At 35.7% G+C, this 19,671-nt stretch overlaps 1 protein-coding gene across 2 annotated transcripts in view; it reads right to left on the bottom strand.

The window, feature by feature from the left end:
• LOC117405841 (ceramide kinase-like protein) overlaps positions 1-19,671 on the bottom strand; it is a 44,730-nt gene that overhangs the window by 8,745 nt on the left and 16,314 nt on the right. For both annotated transcript variants that reach the window (XM_059032206.1, XM_059032205.1), the window contains exons 3-6: positions 13,179-13,310; positions 9,654-9,717; positions 4,168-4,310; positions 1,307-1,381 (exon numbers count right to left, since the gene is read on the bottom strand). In XM_059032206.1, the coding sequence (XP_058888189.1) occupies positions 1,307-1,381; positions 4,168-4,310; positions 9,654-9,717; positions 13,179-13,310 (414 nt within the window). The remainder of the gene's footprint in view (positions 1-1,306; positions 1,382-4,167; positions 4,311-9,653; positions 9,718-13,178; positions 13,311-19,671) is intronic.

Raw genomic sequence — 19,671 nt, forward strand, 5'->3', positions numbered from 1 at the left:
TAACCAAGGAAAACTTTGTAAATGAAATGGGACATCTTTACAGTTCTATCCAGGTTAACAATCTCAATACATTTAAAATAGAAAGCTGAGGGCCTTTGGTGCATGGACATTGGCTTGACCAGATCCTAAAGTGATGAAATACTATAATTGACTTACTGGTCAACCAACTGTCCTCAAACTGTGCCATACAGCCTACCCTGATGCTCCATTCTTACAGGTGAATCTTTCCAAGTGCTAACCATGGACTCATATCATGAAAGTGACAGACTTAAATGTGACCTGAAATTCTTGCACATGAAGCAGACAAAGCATTCCTCTTATCCAACAGAAAACCCATTTTGATGTCTGTGACATAAACAGCTGTAAATCCCAAATTAAAGCTATCAGTATCATGCAAAACTAGATTCTGGTTCTCTAGATAGCATAATCAATTGTAAGGTATGTAGTATAACTAAAAGAAACATTTCAACTATGAATGTTTTCAGCTGGTTCTCTAGCTTATATCCTCATCTTTGAGGATATGAAGATGATACAAAAAGCCCAATTGAACCACTGTGGGTTGTGTAGCACCTGCTGAAGATGATTAGAATATGAATATCAAAGTTAAAGTTTGTATGCTGGTTCCTCAGGACACAGCCGAGAGTCATGTTGATGTTTATGCTAAATATATAGACATGAAAACTGCACAAGGCAGGAATATCAGAAACTTACTACAGTATGTAGAATGTGTTGTTCATGAAAAATAAGTAATATAAACAGTATACTGTGATTTATTTGTACAGCTGTCTGGTCTTTTCTTTGGAATGGAAACACAGTTGTATATTACGTGCAGTAGGCAAATTAAAAGACGATTATTATAACAAATAAATTAATAAATGTAGAAACCGTAGTGCAGATATGCACATCTGACACATGTTCCCCTGGGGATTATCAATGTGTAATAGCTTAGTTCCCAGGGGCTTGTTACTATATCCAGTCATCAAAAACAACAAAAAAGCTTTTACAATAAAGCGATGGCTTTAATTATGCGGCAGATTGTACCCAACAAAAGCTATATGAATCTTTCTACGTTCAGAAAACATTTCTGTAATTGATATTCATACCTGCTGAAATATATGCATGTACAATATAAAAACTTTAAATATTCATAAGTTCATTTTTCTTTACTAGCCTATAGCTTTACTAACAACATTCTGTAAAATTTATGTTTTCAATGCAGTCCTGAATTCCTACCAATGTATGAGTAAAGTCGCACCGTATATGTTTTTACAACAACAATCTAATTTACTTGTATGTAGATATATACCCATAATGATGTGCATTGCTGCAGTTACAGGGTGTCTGATTCCTTGAACAGAACATGCCACAATATCAGTAGATCCTGCAACGAGAAAAAGAAAACATGTAAGAATCACTACACTTCAGCCCAAGGTACAGCCTATATGTTATACATTGAGTCAGAAATACGGCACAGTTTCTGACACCTACTGGCTGCATTCATCTATTACATACCGTACTGTATTATTAAAATAGGAACCAGACCCTAGTGAATAAGTATACTGCACTGTTTTGCTCTGTTAAGTATATTAAATATATACCTTTGTGTGGCCTTGATACACTATAGTCCAAAATCATATCCTCTAATACATACCAAAGATCAGTAAGAATCCCAGTATCCAACCTAAATATGCTTGTGATGCTACTAATTCAAGTCAGACTTAGAAGCTAATTTTGTAAGATTATTTTGATATGCTTTACTTGTCACATGATGGCTTTATATTAGCTATTTTTGGATTCCAAAAACATGTTAAAACCTGAATTAGGAATCTGAACTAGAGTAGTCAATAAATAAAGCCAATACAGGTGGCCATTTCCTTGACAGCCCCAATTTCACAGAAACGGGGAAGGGTTTACAGTTGACATGACCTTACAGGTTGTAGACACTCTGTGCCCAAATTAAACAGCTCTGTGGATTACGGATAATTGTCAGTTGGCTGCTTCTCTGGGAATTTCCATATGCCACATAAATGTTTGAAACTGAACATTAAACTCTACCTTTACATACAAGACATTTGGCTACAGAGACTGAACAGCTTGGGTAATGGTGGAGATAGATATCTAATTCTGATGCCTTGCTGCTTTAGATGCCTACATACCCACCATGAAGAAAAAATAAATAAAATATATATATATATACACACACACACACACACACACAGACACAGACACATTATTACATGTATATCAACATGTTTTCTCACTTTAATTAGTAGACACTGAAGAACAAACAGACAGACTAAAAAATATGTTGTTATAATCCACAACCAAAGCCATTTTCATTTTTGTTAATAATAATAGTGCTCTAATTAAATAAATGTATTATTATTATTATTATTATTATTATTATTATTATTATTATTATTATTATTATTATACTTCCATATGAATGACACATTCCAGATGTTATGGAAGTATAAGAATATATCAGTCTGACATGTATAGAACTAAAGAAAAATGTCTTCCTTTCAGTCTCTTAAAATGTTGACATGCCCATTTCTATTGCTTTGCTAGCATGCACCAAGGATAGGTCTTTTAGGTTAGATCTTCAAGACAGTGATAATCTAATCGTCTCTATTCATTTTCTTGAATGCCACCCTATTTTTAAACTGTGCCAACAGCACTAGAGTGAGAACAAAAGTATTAGCAGTTCTGTAAAGCATGACTGATGAAGGTATCATGCAGAAATTGTAATATATATATATATATATATATATATATATATATATATATATATATATACACACAGTATATATGTCCTTTGAAGTGCAAGCACTTCTGCAGAACAATTAACTTAATTAACCAGACCACATGAATATTCATAAGGCTGTTAATGTCTCCCACATTCAAGCAGATAAATGTGATGCAATGACTTGCTAGTCAAGCATATCTAAAACTCTCCTGAAAACTGCACCAACATTTTGGTTCTTTGCCTGAAATATGAAAGAAATGAATTGTCCCCTGGAAAGAGTTTAGCCCTTGCAAATTAATTGGAAGCCATGATTTTTTTATAAATGACAGAATTATACATGTAAAAAGAACATTTAATTTGAAACAGCTTCTGTTATCCACATGACATAAAAGTGTGTTGATTATATTCTCTACATTTTAATAACAGTTTCCATATTATATTCTTCTTCAAAAAAGGCAAAAATCCCACACAATTTTATCATGTCATTTTTACTGTGAAAATAATAAATATACAGCACAGTTTGGTTTGGTACAGTTATTGTTCTGATAGTACTATGCCATTGTCAACGGAATATGAATACATACATTAAATAAATAAATAAATACAATTAATAAATAATGGACTTTATACAAATAAAAAAAAATGTTATCAAAGGAAGAAAAATGTTACCTGTCAAATGCAGCCATGCAGTTTGACCTAATGGCAGTATTATAAACATATTCCTTTGGGTGCACCCATCTTTCTTGTTTATGACGAACAACTGTTTACCAATAATCCCTGGGGAGCCAGTGCTAATGAAGAGAAACAGTGACCTAAGCATGTCCAATCTGCATGGAGTGCAGTGTTGGAGAGTTTCCATCTCTCATAACAACAACACTCCATTTACAGCAACTCAGATGACAAGTGAAGGTCAAACTGTTGGCCCAGAATGTAGTTGTTGCTTTCATATCCTGACACATGATTCTTTTGGCTTATGAACAGGCATGTACAGCTTTATATTCAAATGAATTTGCATGTGAAATGCTCTGCAGCTTAATTGTTTTTATAAATAAAGTCTAAATATGAAATATGTATTGTCTATTATAGAAGCAACCTGTTTTCCATTGACAACAGTGTCAATTATGTCATTTATATCATGATTTATTATATTTTTCAATAACCTTTACTTGTTATGATCCAGTTTGAATAAAACATCATGCAGTATAAAAGTTGATGAAGGACTAAACTTATATTATTCATTAAATGTTGTTAAATGAATGCTGCATACAAAAATGCTTTATAACTATAAATATGGACTAATTTCACCATACCCCCCCACCTGCACCTACAAAAAAGGAGAAAAGTGCCTTGTGTTTTAAGGGGTTAGGAGGGATTAAGGACAGATGCAGAACCAAATGAGTCAGCATCCCTTCACTCACCTGCTGGTATTATGCCGAGAGGAAGTGGTGCTCTGACAGGCGTGAAGATGGAGTCTGTATCTCTCCCAGCATCCATCTGGGCTCGAAGAAGTAAACCATAAGCCACCTCATTGGCAAAACCATCTCCACCAACACAGATTACACTATGGGACAACAAGCAAAACCTTGTGAGTCAAGCTCAATAAAAAAATATAATGAGTAATGAGTGTGCATTTACTAGAAGTAGAAGGTAAACAGAAAAAATAAACTAATCACAGTCTCTAATTAATCATTTACCAGTAAATAAACAAGAGTGCCCACTAATTATGGTAGAAGCAACACAATTGAATGCACCACTGTTTAATTGGTTACAGACAAAAATACACTGCATTCTGATAAAATAACCCTGGCTTTAAACCTGCAGTCAGTGTGGTGAAGACCCCACAAGATGTCTTGCAGGTTTGTGGGCAGAAGATTGGGACATGAATGTAACATTATTCCCACATATGTTTAAATGGATTGGGATCAAGGGCTTTGGCTGGCCTAGGAAGATGAGTGAAGTGTCTCTTGCGTCTCAATCACAATAAAAGTGAAGTTGATGGGAGTATTATATTTCTTCAGGTTCCCTGTCAGTCAGGGTAGACATTCAACATTGAGCAAAAGGACTTAATCAGCAACAATGTTTATGTATATATGATATGTTATTCATCCCTCCAAGGGAATCAAAGGACCCAGTTTAGTTTGTGGTCCTAATTAAGTGACCAGGGAGTATAGCAGCTCAGGTTAGGATTAATTGGGGAAAAAAATCAGGTAGGGCTCCTGTGGTGAATTCAATTTGCTTAGCCACTTAACAGAATCTTTGTGAAAACATAAAATCGCAAAACCTAAACAAGGCAATTTTTAAACTACCCCAATAGGCTGAATTAAAGTTTGTTATGGTTAGAAACACTTCCAGTTGGATTTATTAATTTACATATTAGTACATCAGTATACAATGGAGTTATAGGACCAGGTACAGTATATTGGTAGACTTCCATTTTACATATAATCATGCAGATACGTCCCTATACACAGACATTTGCCATCCTATAACCCTAAAATAAAGCATATCAATCATCATTATGCTCGAGTAAGACTTGTTGTTTTAGCTGTATGTACCATACCACACTAATCAGCTTAAAGTTTAATTAACAATGACAAAAAAAAAAGTTAAAAAGCAATTTTCGAAATAATTTTTAACAACTAGGTCACTACTGGATTAGGTATAGGGTTTGACTCTCAGAGTAGAGCATGAACGAACTAATATGGATTTTGTATTTTGGAAGTAAAAAAATGATCTACTCTTAAAGGGTCCAACTCTAGAATGATTATATTAGCATAATTCACTGCAGCAAAGCCAGCTTGCAATTCATTAATATTTAAAGAGATTTACACTATAGTAGCATCACTATACATGATTGGGTGCCTAATACAGCAACTACAGCTGGCCCCATTCTCATTGTTAGTTTGTGATTTTCCATGTTTACATGGTTCCTTCCCTAAACTGACTGTCATATATTTTAATGTTTCAATTAGATTAGTATACTGTATATTATTTACATCTAGTTTTTACAGTTTGCTTGGGGAAATAAATAATTGTGTACACTCTTATCAGAATGGACATGCATGGTGGCCATCATAAGTTGATAGCCATCATATTCCTAATATATTTATTTAATTTTCTAAATTAATTTAAATATATTGCATATTGTTACAGCCTGGCTATACCTTTACATATATCAGTGTGGATCTGGTGTGTGATGTGTCTCAAAGATAAGTTACTCTTATATTTTATTTCTACAGCTACAGAATCTACTGTAATCAACGGTATACCATGAAAGTAAAGTAAATGGGCTGATAAGTAAGAGAAAAGAGAAGTGTGCAGCTTGTGTGTGACCTACACAGGATGAACATCATGTTTCAGTGATGTCTGGAAGCATATCATTCTCATTCTGCTTATGCTAATGTTCCGTAACTCACAAACCATTCCACTAACAAGAGCCGAAGCCATAAAATAATGCTAATTTCCCACATATCATCAAGATTTCTGAAGGCAGTAAAAATCATGTCGAAATAAGAGGTCTTAATTTAAGGTGCTGATAACTAACATTAATGTGTGACTGCAGTACTTGCTATCAAAGCAGTGGTGCCACCTCTAACATTCTTACTAGTTCACACATGTTATTAGTGGGTAAGGCCTTTGTCATAAGTTATTAACAAATAAAGATGATAACAAGCTGTGGTATTTTATAAACAGGCAAATTAGTTGAACTCTTAGAAGAAGAAAAAAAAAGACAGTAGGTATAGTTGCAGCAAAGAAAACATATTTATTTATTATGTCAATATCATTATGTCAGTTAAAATAAATCTGTGTTGACATTTTTTGCAGACTACATAAAGAGGGCATTGTTTGTTAAGTAGCTTTTGCTAAAACCTGTCAAAGGATAAACACGAGCTTTGGCTACAAAGTAAAAAGCCAACAGTTTAGTGTCAATTTAGAAATCATTTTATACACTCGGGTAGATGTACTAAAGTGTTGTGCCTGTCGCAATAGTCACAAACCAGCTGCAAACGAGTCAGAAGTCTAGGGTGAAATGTACTAAACAAGTGCAATGCTATTAGCGACTTTTTTGGGGAATGCTTTGCGGCAGCGGTTTTTCTTTGCAGTTCAACCTTAGATGAATATGTAATTATGGACGTCCCTGCATAAATTCGAAAAAATGGTAGTATTCTCAAATATTATAATGTTATAATTATAACATTAATTTGTTAACAACTTCTGAAAGCACATTTTAACAGTTGTTGCTGGCATTTCCCAGTCCACTTTTTCTCGTGCTTTGCCAGTTGTGATCAATGTATTTTTTAAAAAAATCTGGAATTGCCAATTATTTTTCTGATTTGCTTCCCAATTTGAAGTGCCCAATTATTTTTTTATTTGAACCCGGCCCACCGCTGCCACCCCGGCGCTGACTCAGGAGAGACGAAGACAGGCACGCGTGTCCTCAGTAACGTGTGCCGTCAGCCGTCTGCTGCTTTTCACTCTGCAGGCCCGCCATGTAGCCACCTCAGGTCTACAGCATCGGAGGACCACGCAGTTCTGGACAACTTACAGGCAGGCCTGCAGGCGCTCGGCCAGTCCAGATGGGTCGCTGGTGCACGGCTTTAGCACCGGGTCAGTACAAGCACGACACACGGTATGGTACCGGTGTTCCCGGTTCAGTGCGGTACCGGGTTGGGAACGGAGCGGGTCAGTGACCTTGGTACCGGTACGGTACTGGTCCACTGGTTCGCAGTTACCGCGAGTAGCAATTTACAGGGATGCCCACCTGTACAAGCCACTGACAAAACCACTCACAGACTGAGGGAAGCTTGCTTGTTAGAGGTACTAACAGCTTTCGCATTGCTGATGCAAAAGCAGTCACCAAAATGGCAGCAAGCTACTGTGGGACAGACTGCAAGCAATCTCAACCGAAGCATGTATCTTGGTCCAGCGCAGCGCTGCTGAGCCCAGCAGCTGTGCTGAGCCCAGACGCTGTGCGTGTATTTCTGTAAAAAAACAAAAAAACACAGAAAATACAACAGGAGAAAAATATTTCTCCACAAAAAACAGTAATAACACAATTACAGTTCACAAAATAAACATCTTGTAATTTTAAATGAAAATTTAATTTAACGCCAGCCGGAGTTATGCAGCCTGGGGGGAGCACAAAGTCAGCCAACTTATGTTGCTTGATCCTTGGGAAGGAGCGACTCAAGTCGCTGGCTTCACGCTGGACACAAGGCCGCTGCAGGGCGTAACAAACAACAGGCTGCAGTGCACAATATAAACATAATTATTTTTTTTTTTTAACTATTACAGTGTAATAAAATATTGCACAAATTATGTAATACACAAGAATTAGCGAAAATTATACAGTGATAAGCAACAAGTACTTATCTCATACCAGGCTCCCCTGTCAGGTCGGTCTTGAAAAAACACATGGCGTTGAGGTCTGTCTTTTTATGTCCTCGGGGGCAGGCCATGACTACATCACAGGCTTTTCAAGCATCTTTCATATATCTTATTCAGATTTCGGTCTTTAAAAGGTAAATACCCATGCGGTAATGGTTATATTTCGTACTTGAAAGGGAACCAGACTGCCCCCCATATCAATACAATTCAATTATATCAAAATTTTTGATATTTAATTATATCAACCTTTATTAAAAATGTTTGCTCTCCAGGATATACTGTAAAGTCATAAATATTTGCAAACCTTTTATTGTGTGTTTTTCACATATGAAAAAAAAAACGCAAACATTTCTGGCACAAATATCGAATTCCACTAACAACATATACTTTGTATATCGCAACTGGAGCAAAATAGGTTTTATGGGTGTGATTCGCCAAATATTTTGGTTGCAAATATTTATGGCTTTACAGTAACCTTTGAGCTGCACGTCTCGTATACAAGGGGGTCCTGGGGACAGAAGCCACACGCAACCCATTTTCACCTTTCATACTAAACATTACAAATACATTTAGTCTCACACTATAAAAGCAGCAGATATAAAAACACATGTCATAGAATTCAGTACTTTGTGTCATTCTCAGGTATTTAATCTGTTTTAATATGCGTTCGTTATTTGAAGGACTTTCTGCCTTTTGTTTCTTAACATTCACAACTGCAGTCAATGCCTCCCTTTTAATCAAAGACTATGATATACACATGCCACCAGCCAGCTTTACCCCCCAGATCTTGCATTAGAGGAGGGCAGGTTGCGTTTTAATGTGAGCATCACTGCTGGACTTGATGGTGTCACAACAATCCACTGTAAACAAGGGCAGGAAATATTTAACAAGAGATCATTCAGACTCTAATGTAGACACTTGGGAGCTATATCATGGCATAAAACCCTAATACTAGTTCAGTCCTTTGGAAGAAGGTGCTTTATCATTGCTTCCAAAATAGGTAATTAAAGTTCCACCTGCTGTGGTCATAGAAGAGAATGTTGTTTTTGTCTGAAAATGTACTGCTGTGGTAAACACTTTAATATTTTGATCAAAGCATTATTAATCACTTTTTATTTTGTAGTTTTAGCTAGGTTGCTCAATTTATTATGCATTTAATAAGAATAAATCTTGTGATTCTTATTAATCCAAATTGTATTAAAATGGCCCAATAGTTTATTTTAAAGATGTCAATTTGAGATTACCCTTACCCAAAATAAAACAGCCAATACTATTATAAAAAAACAATCAACAGTGGCATTTTCGTCAGTCTTAACAACGGAGAGCGTGTAAACTGTAAACAGTATAAAAAGCATGCTTTTAATGATAGTGACATGGTGAGAATCTGTTGTGTAACTGGTATATTTGTGAATTAAGTTGGCTTTTATTGAAAAATGATGTTTACATATATATGGTACATAAGTTCAACTAAAATACATTAGCAATCTAGAGAAAAAAGATGTAGCTCTCAACCTACCCATCAAATTCTTTCAGATCACATTCTTTAAGAGCTGAAAGTGCATGTCCTTTATACTCTGTAACTGCAAAAAATATAGACAGTATTATTAAACAGAAACAGACTAACAACAACTGCCTTCAGCACCTTTAAACGTATGCTTAGACCTACAGTTTAAATTAACACATGGTACAGGCCTTGAAGCAGAATCTATACAAGAATGTTTGCATTTTTAATCAAGAAAAAGAACTAGTACAAACGCCTGCTTGGTGAATTGAGTGTTTCCCCTCATTTAAGGAAAACAAGGTCAGAAATGCATTCAATTATGTTAATTACTTGGTTGTATATTGTAACCCATATTTAGTTGGCTTATAGTTTAAAATTAGTGCTCTTGCTTTCACACAGACACACGCACTCACGCACGCACACGCGTACACACACAACACACACACTCAACTGTTTTGTTTGCAGGCCTCAATTTTTTCCTGACTTGGCCCTGAAGATCAAATGGATTGTGACTGCATGATCAGCAGAAAGAATAGCTAAGAGTGGATATTGGATGGGAATAATTAAAAAGGTTGCAGTTATTTAGACACATGAAACACTGCCAAATACCAGTGACAAAAGAGAAGGATGCAGGAGGGATGGTGGCACGTCTAAAACACCAGAGTCGGCAGCCTCTAGAGGGTCTGAATCTGTCACTCTGCATTCTCGTCTCGGCTGCTGTTTATGCCCTGCATGGCATTGTAAATGCCAGTAAAGATGGGATGAGCTGGCATGCTGCAGATGGGACTCAGCATCATAACCACATTTAGCATTTTCAAGGGCAGCTCTTCCAGAAGAGACAGCCCAGCTGCACCCACCCATCAAAGCTTTCTGCTGACTGACATGACATTTGCAGATGGATTTTTTGTGTAAGAATGTGCATCATTATCTGCAAGATTACATTCATCTTTCATGCTTGTCTGTCCCGGGTACCAGTGTGTTTTTGATTTTAATTTTTTTTTTATATATATATATAAAAAATGAACTGAAGGACAGACACACAAAAAGATTAACCACCTCACTACTGATGACATAGGAGAGAAAACAGTTATTTATTTGAAGGTTTATTAAATAGTGCTATAACACCAAAATGATTTTAGGAATAAAAAAAAGCTAACTTTGAATCCTCTATTGTAAAACAGTATTAGATTCCTCCTCTATTTGTATGCATTTGTTGTATATTCTACATCTTGCATTCCATTTGCTTCACATAGTGCTAAAACTTAACAAGTCCATTAAACATTAATTGATGCTGACACTTTCTGATATTTTCTCACATTTGTCTTTTAATGCGTGAGAAAAAAAAATGGAATAAATAATGTACTTATATACGAAATAGTTATGCAAAATGTGCTATAATAATGTACAGGCAATTTATGCAGTTCACCTGTAGGGGGAGTATTTGCTAACTTCAAAATTACTCAACCACTGGAGACCCTCATCTAAATTTGCAGTTATTGACAGCATTAAAGCATGCATTAATCAGTTAAAATAATTATCACTATTGTAATTAACTAATCTATTGCCCAGCTAACATTGGTGGAGTTTCCATGCGTGTTTTTTTTTTTTAATTTTTTTTTCTCAACCAAATATCTTGTGTAAATGCTTTTTTGGGTTTCCATTCGCTCAGTTTATTTTACTCGAGTAAACCGGTCTTTTCACCTGATGTCATGTAAATGAAGGGGAAAGGTGGGGGTTGAAATGTAAATTAGCTCTGGGTAAAGTACTCGTGCTGTTTTTGAAGATTACAACATTCAGCATTATAGTGGAACAGGTATATACACTGCTGTGCGGAAGTCTTAGACATTTTTTTTGGGGGGTGGTGGGGGTTATACAACCATAGAATCAACCCATGCCATATACAGAACGTCATGTCACGTATACATTGTAAATAAAATAAAAGTTTAACTTTTATTGTTTTGTTTTTGGATACTTCTCGTGCTCCCCCTTGGATTGGTTTGCGCCCCTCCCTCCCCCCCCCCCCCATGTTGAGAACCACTGGGTAAATGTGATGGATTAGCTGCACATGTATAGTTTACTTTGAGTTGTTGTGATCACAAGTTTTTGAAGATTCTGATCAATGTGAATTAAAGATTGCTAAATGACAAGCTTGGTTTCTTCTCACCCGAACTAAGCTGTAATAATAACAGTCAAAGTTGTTATAATAGTGAAAAACACAAGTGGAATTGAGTAAATTGTTGATGCTCTTGACATATATGTAACTCCTGAATGTGTCTAAGACTTTTGCACAGCAGTGTGTACATACATCTATCTATCTATCTATCTATCTATCTATCTATCTATCTATCTATCTATCTATATATATCTATCTATATATATCTATATATATATATATATATATATATATATATATATATATATATATATAATGCAGATAAAACCATAAACCCATATGTGCTGCTGTTATAATGTGGAAAACATAACTGTGAGGATGAACTGATATGGTAACCTAAAGATTTGCATTACTGTGTTTGATTTATTGTTGAGTTAAAGGCTGTTATGGTAATGACAATGCATTTCACAGGAAAATGACCCCCAATTCAATAATGTGTGAATTCCTTCAACTATTAGTAATCTAAATCTGCCAAAATGTATGAACTCATTGTCAACAATTCATCAAAGCTGATGTAATTTCTAGAAACCCTAAACTGAAAAGAGATCCTTAATTTCTATTAAACAGGAAGCCCTTAGACTGTTCTATCTAGACAATCCATCCTGTCCTTGGAGGACTGGATTATTAGAAACCATATTCTATTAGTGTTTAAATAGCTTTTGGAATCAGGTACCAAAGTTCATTAGCCTTAGAACTGTGGCATCTATTTTACTACTTAAAGACACAGCCCACTATGAATTGTCTGTAGCACAGAACAGATGGAGGAAGCTTCTCCCTTTGGGTTAGGTTTCATGGTGGGGGTGTAACGTCCTATGATGATGTACCTCAAACGCATATGCCCACCACATGCCAAGAATCACCAGCGTTTGGTGGCTAAACATTGAATTTGGAAATCTTATATTAAAGTATGTAGAAAGAAAATGTTATTTTAAATGCAGCACTATTCCAGTTGACAACATAAAACGACTGTGATTCAAGCTGACATTTACAAAGCTTAGCTAGAGTGTGAAATTGTGTAGTTTAAAATGATTAAATTATAGAACGGAAATACATTTTAAAAAGCACCAGCAAGTACTTTTTTCCCCCTGAGGTGTTTAGTCAAGCTACAAAGGGATTTGGTAACAATAAAATATTACATTTCACGATTGGCAAGGAAAGTTACTTTCTAAATGGTAGAAGTTTAACGTCAAGCCATTTTATTGGATACAGCCTTAGGGTAAAATACACATTAGAGGTAATGTATCATCTTACTAAAGACAACATACATAGGGATAATACAATTCTGTTTATTTCCATATATCTAAATTGAAATTACCTAGACATTAACCTGCACTGAATCTCAAGGGTACATGCTTAGAGTAACTTACTAGTGGTGGCAGTCTTGATGTCTGCAAGTTTAAACAGAGGTGCAATCTGCTCACTGTAGATCTGATTTGCTTCTTTTCTGTGGCTGTTTGGATTTACAAACACTTTCAAGGACTTTGGTCTGTTTTGAAATCCTAAAAAAAAGGAGAAAAAAGAAAAACAACTGAAGAGCATACTCAGTTCCATGCTGTTCTATACCATGTCTGGTTTGTCATCAGTTTAATGTTGTTATACCATACCATGCACATTACATTTAGCATGTTTGTTTGCATTAACACAGCTGTTTATAGAGGCTACAGAACCCTTACCACATACTTATTTTATTTTTTCATGAATTCATCTTTTCACGTGCAGAAAAAATAACTCACAATGATGGGATTTAGTTTCACCCAGTGGAAAAGCAGTGTTTACAAGCACTTGTTTAGCAAAACTTGAATTACTGCCAAGATTTAAGAAGTGTTTTGAATAAAGAGGCCCAGAAGTCCCTTTTATTTTCTTGCCATTTTATACCATCCTTTACCCAGTAATTATATATTTGTTTAATTAATTGGCTTCTGCAATTGGAAATGCTGTTGTTTAAAATGTAACAATTAGTTGGGTTCACTGTGGAAGATGATTCATTCACTTCAGTTGGGGCTATTTTTGTTCAGCTGGTGAAAAAGTGCACTGTAATAATCCATTTACCATTAATTCCCATTTGAACATTCTCATTATTTGAATCTGACACCTAAACGACCCTTGGGCCAGTGCAACCGTGACCTGCTAATGAGTCAAGGGATAAGTGTACAGAGTCCGCACAGCCTTGTCAACCTCACAACATCCAGTGAACTGAGCTGAGGAGAAGGTCTGAGGTTCAGAAGTAAGCGGGAACCAGGGGAAAACAGGAACGTCTCTGGGGAACTTACAAGGGGGAACACCTCTCAGCAGGGATTTGACAGTAGTGCTGGCTGCACAGTTGGCGCTGAGATTTGATACTACAATTTTCTCCATTCATAGGCTGCCTAACACTTAGGCCACAGCAGGAGCAGGTGCAAAGGGGTTTCACTGCTGTTAGTTAGGGTCAGGAGGCAAGGAAGTGTAAGGAAGACAAATAGAAAAATTATTAAATAACTTCAAACTGCCCATTATGAATCATGCTTCTCTTGAATTCTAGATTGAGTTGTGACACCAACCAAAATGAACATGAATAAAGAGGCAACGCCTATTTCTAAATCTGTTTTTGTTTTACTACCAGAAAATATTATTATGTCTATTCTTAATGAAAACATAACATATTATTCACCATTGTACAATTTTCTGATTATGTGAGTGATGAAAGATTACATTAAAAGCAAAATCACAACCTTTTATACACAATAAATACATAATCACAACAGGTTATTTCAACCTAATGTAACAATTGTTTCAGAATTGAATATGCAAACCACATTTTCATCTGAAAACCTGAATTACTATGGTGCATCAATGAAAGCTGACAAACACTCCCCTAAGGCCTGTAACAGTTATAAACTTTGCTTTTCATTTTAATGGACTATTCATCATGCTCATATTTCCAATAAATCAAGGCTGAATGATATACATTCAATAACGACAAAAAAAATCCCATCTGCCTACTTCAGCCTCCATACCAAACCATACCATATTAGTAAAACTATTTCACTTTTTTTTTTAATTATTATCAAAGAATAAATATCTACGGCACTGAGATACTGACAACTCTTTGTCTCCAAATTAGAGGGGGTGGCACCTCATTATGGTAGTCATTGTCGGCCTATTCAGAACCTACATTTTGATCTGAAGGATCATTAGGCTAGCTTGGTGTCATTGTGAGATGTAAATAAATCTGTCTATGCCCTGCCTTGTGAAATGAAAGCCTTTTACAGTAGCACTGTGGTTAACAACTATTTGTTTTACTTATGAAATCGGCCATTATATTCAACAGTCCCAAGGGAAAGGATGATTTTTTTTTTTTTCCAAGGGGCTCCTCATCCTCCTCATCATCTAAAAATAAAGGTGTTGCTAAAATGTTTTAAAATTAAATGCAGCTGCGACCCATGTCAGTAAAAATACACAAAATGTTTGGATTATTTTAAATATTTTACCTTCATCTTTTCTTACATTCTCTTCAAGGTGTTTAGTTTTTAGAAGCTGGCAAATACAGGTTTGTGGGAATTCAAAAGAGTACAAAAGCAGAAAATCATACTAATAATGTTGGTTAAAACTTACAATAAACTAAGGCAACATTAGTGCCCTCATCATGCTGTATGCGATATTGTTTTTTAACCATGATTTCAAAAAGAAGCAAACATAAATTGCAAAGGCACATTGCTAAAAACATCAAGTAGACAAACTAGTGCCTTCACCAGTAAAGTAGAGGCTTTCTTTCCACTTACTCAGTATTGTGGGTGGGATATTGTTGAGTACGGTGACATTGTATGTGTACTGTATAGAAAATATAATGTTAAAGCATTGGCTGAGGCCAGTAAGTGCTTGTTAGTGGAGCCCTGACCTCTTCATGGGAAGGTTCAAGGTTATGATGAGTTCTCATCCCAATGTTTCAAATAAAACTGGGACTAGAAAGACACCCTAGAAATAGATAGTGTTCAGCATGGAACACAAATGGCAGAGTGTCTCTTTCTTCATTGATACTATTAGTGATTTACCTCGAGGAGGAGAAAACTGAGACATTTTCTTAGATCCTCTGCCAACAAGTACATCTGGCTGTAGATCAGAAACAGGCATTAGCAAGCATTAGCTTTAGGGGGGCTAAAAGCTACTCCAGCACTGTCCCCTCAAGCAGGGGCACTGAGAATTATCTGATAGATGGGACAAAAGGGTATTAGTGATGAAATCTTATACGAACAGTAAAGAATGCCTCTGACAAATATGTGGGCTGCAAGAAATATGCATACACAGCTTTAAGGTTTTTGCTTTTTTTACACACTTTTCTTCCCAGTTATTTGTTTTATGAGTGTGTGTTTAAGCCAAGAACATTGAGATGTCGATCGTCGATTGTCAACACTTTGTGCTTATGCATTTGTTTATTTCTTTCTAAATAAAACCCGATTTCTACCCGAATATTTTTCTCTCTTGATTATAATTAAAAAATCCACCCGATTTCACCTGATTTTTTCATTAAATAATTCTACCCGATTTTTAAAAAAAACATTCACCTGAGTTTGAAAAAAAAATTCACCCGAAAATCAGACGCCCTCGATATAAAGCATACGAAAGTGTGTAATAGTAACAGGAGGACTGCACTGGTACAGGGTTGCCTGCTACTGCTACCCCAGTGGGGGACACTGCTGTTGTACCCTTGAGCAAGGTACTTTACCTAGATTGCTCCAGTAAAAACCCAACTGTGTAAATGGGTAATTGTATGTAAAAATAATGTGATATCTGTATAATGTGAAATAATGTATAATGTGATATCTTGTAACAATTGTAAGTCGCCCTGGATAAGGGTGTCTGCTAATAAAAAAAAAAAAATACTGACAACGTGCTCCCAGAGTTAATGTGGTGTCTTATGATATAATATTCTAGCTGTGAAACATATGTATTGTGCTTGTATAATGGCATTGAGGGGCATGGTTGAAAAGCTTTGCATGACAAACAGAAAAAATGAGTTGTGCCTTCAGGGAATATGACAAGAGCAAAGGCTCTGCATTCAGTGAAAAGTGATCACAATGGCACTGCCTAGATTTCTAGACCTGCATCTGCCAAGCTGCACTTCACTTCAACTGAGAGGTCTTCAATCGGGATCAGCGCTTCGTAGCTTATTCAGTATCCCTCACAAGTGGATGCACAATAAACACTTATTTTCTTTCTTGGTAAAAAAAAAGAAACTGTTTCATTTTATGCGATGTGCATAACTTGACTTCAGGTCCTGAAGTGACTGTTTACTTTCTATTCTATAGCCAGATTCCTCCCTTTAGTCAACGGGTTACAAAGAATGACCAACTGTTCCTCTAATGGTAACAAATGTGCTAATATGTGCCAATTTAAACTTGATCTATCAGACAGCTAGTGAACCATGAAGACAGACGGGTTAATCTAAGTGCTGAGGAAACAAAGGCTGTCAGGCTAGCAGAGACTCCACTTTCAGACTCACATCTGTGCTAGTTTTACGCTTACTGCTACACCTGTAAACCCGTTGATTACAAAATAATAATAAGACAAGTTATCATATTTATTTTGAAAAGCGTCTCATCTGCAATATGAACGCATTCAACATGAACGCTGTCCACAACAATAAAAGTTCATTTAAGACAATAAGGAAATGTAACTATGGGTACATGTTAATGCAAAACTAGCCTCTGTTAATGTGTAACATAATGCACTCACTTTAGCTGTAAAGCATCTGTCATAAGAAATCACTGTGTGGGTGTATAGTATTTATTATACTATAAAAAGTAATGCTAAGAGATTAAATTGTGACAGCGTTTGCATGAAGCAACATGTACATGAAAATGAGCTGTGAGAGTGTAATTAATAATGACTTTTTTTGTAAGTTAAACATGTATATAGGCAACATTTGCTATATTACATGAGTATACAGGGTACTAAGGTTCCAGAATACACAAGTGCTTACACACAGTTCATCTAACATGTTGGTAATTTAAAAGGACAGTTGGCTATTACAAGTAACAGTGTAATCGTGTTGCATTGCATCGTGTTGCATTGTTGCACTGTTAAAATAATCACATTTAGAATCACAATCAACATGAAAATAATCAATTACAGCCTAAATGAGAGGTGAACATCCCATTACCAACCAGCATTGTATTCTGTGGGAAATTCAATTGAGTATCTTGTGTAACACATCTACATGGATTTGTCTCCAGAATATAATCTTGTATACTACCTACTGCATTCTGGATACTGCAAATGAGGATTTGAATGCTACATTAAAACTCAGTTATAGTCTGGATAATAATCAAACACAACAACTATTCATAAGACCAACTTTTTCTCATTGCATGTAAACTAATGGAGATTTTTTTTTTTTTTAATACCATTTTTTAATATATTTTGCACTCGCTTTAAAATAAAATCCTAAAGGTTTCTTCTCATAACAAATATCTTTTTGTCTTATAGAAAGACACATTTAACTTTATGATTGAGTGTTAAAGTTTTGGATGAATAATTTTAGCTCTATAGCCACTATATATAGACTTCAGTAACATGCCAAGCACACCTAAATAGATTCAGAAATGGCTTATGTTAAATAAGCAGTCAGTTGTCCATTGTTAATAATTGCTATAAACATGTATTTTGTAAAATTAAAATCAGAAAGAAACATTCACATAAGTTAAGCCTCATAACAACTACCAATAGAAGAGAACAATGCCTAAGGTTTACAAGGTCTTTTTTTTATATAACATAAAATAAATGTATGTACATTTCCTTACAACGACAGTAAAAGATTCAATATTTAATGGACTACGTTAGTTTATCATCACACAACATACAGCATTTCCATGATTATGGACCTTTCTAACATTTAGGTTGTGGTTAACTGAACACCAGTCCAAATACAGATTTTAGTGGAGTTATGGGAATGGCAATTGATCTCACTTGCAAAATGTTACTACAGCAACATCATCAAACGTGCCTTTAAAATGTTGCTGTAGTAACTGACTTTATCTGCAAAACATTCAGCAGAAACCTCACAACTTCTCTCAAGCTTACTAAATGCTGTAACTTGGATTTAACAATTGTAAAATATATTTTTTCCTTTGCCAAAAAAAAACAGTTCCACAGCAACATTTCAAGGTAAATGAGGTTAAAAAACATGAATCTGTGCACACGAAAAACATTTAAGGCGGTTAATCGAAAAAGAAAAGAAAAAAGGAATTATATTTTATAATGATTACAGATCTTATGAGAATAAGGATCAGAACATTTCACTGTGAATATAAGCTTTGGGAAGCATGCCAATGAAGGCTATATTTCCCAGAAGTAGAATTTACCAGCAAGGCTGTATGGTAAGTAAGCCATTGGGTCTAACCCTGAAGGAGCATTATTGGCATGCCACACAGAAGCTGCATTTATAATCCTAGTGAAGAGTTCGGGCAACTCTCCAAGGCAATCTACATACTGTCATCTGAGAATATCAGATACAGGCTGACATACACATTACACAGGTGCCACTACTGTCAATGGGGCTCTGGAAACTTGCTGATTATGGCTCTGACACGGCCACATACTAGGTTTAATCTTGGCCCTGTTTACCTCAGCTGGGCTTTTGCACCTCATGTGTCATAGTGCATCACGTGTTTTGTCTGTGTGATATAACAAAGAGCAGTATCATCTTGCCTCATTCTGAATTCATCTTAGCAGGACCTTTTTAATATGTACCCTTGTACCACATGATTTCTGGCTAGTCCCTCTATTATATTCAGTAATGTAAGGCTCCAATGGAACCGTGTGGATGTCAAGAATACACACGGTAGATGTAGGCAGTGGAAAAATAACTGCTGTAACAGGTGAGGG

This window comes from Acipenser ruthenus, chromosome 10, assembly GCF_902713425.1.
Source record: "Acipenser ruthenus chromosome 10, fAciRut3.2 maternal haplotype, whole genome shotgun sequence".
In the NCBI taxonomy this organism is placed as follows: Eukaryota; Metazoa; Chordata; class Actinopteri; order Acipenseriformes; family Acipenseridae; genus Acipenser; species Acipenser ruthenus.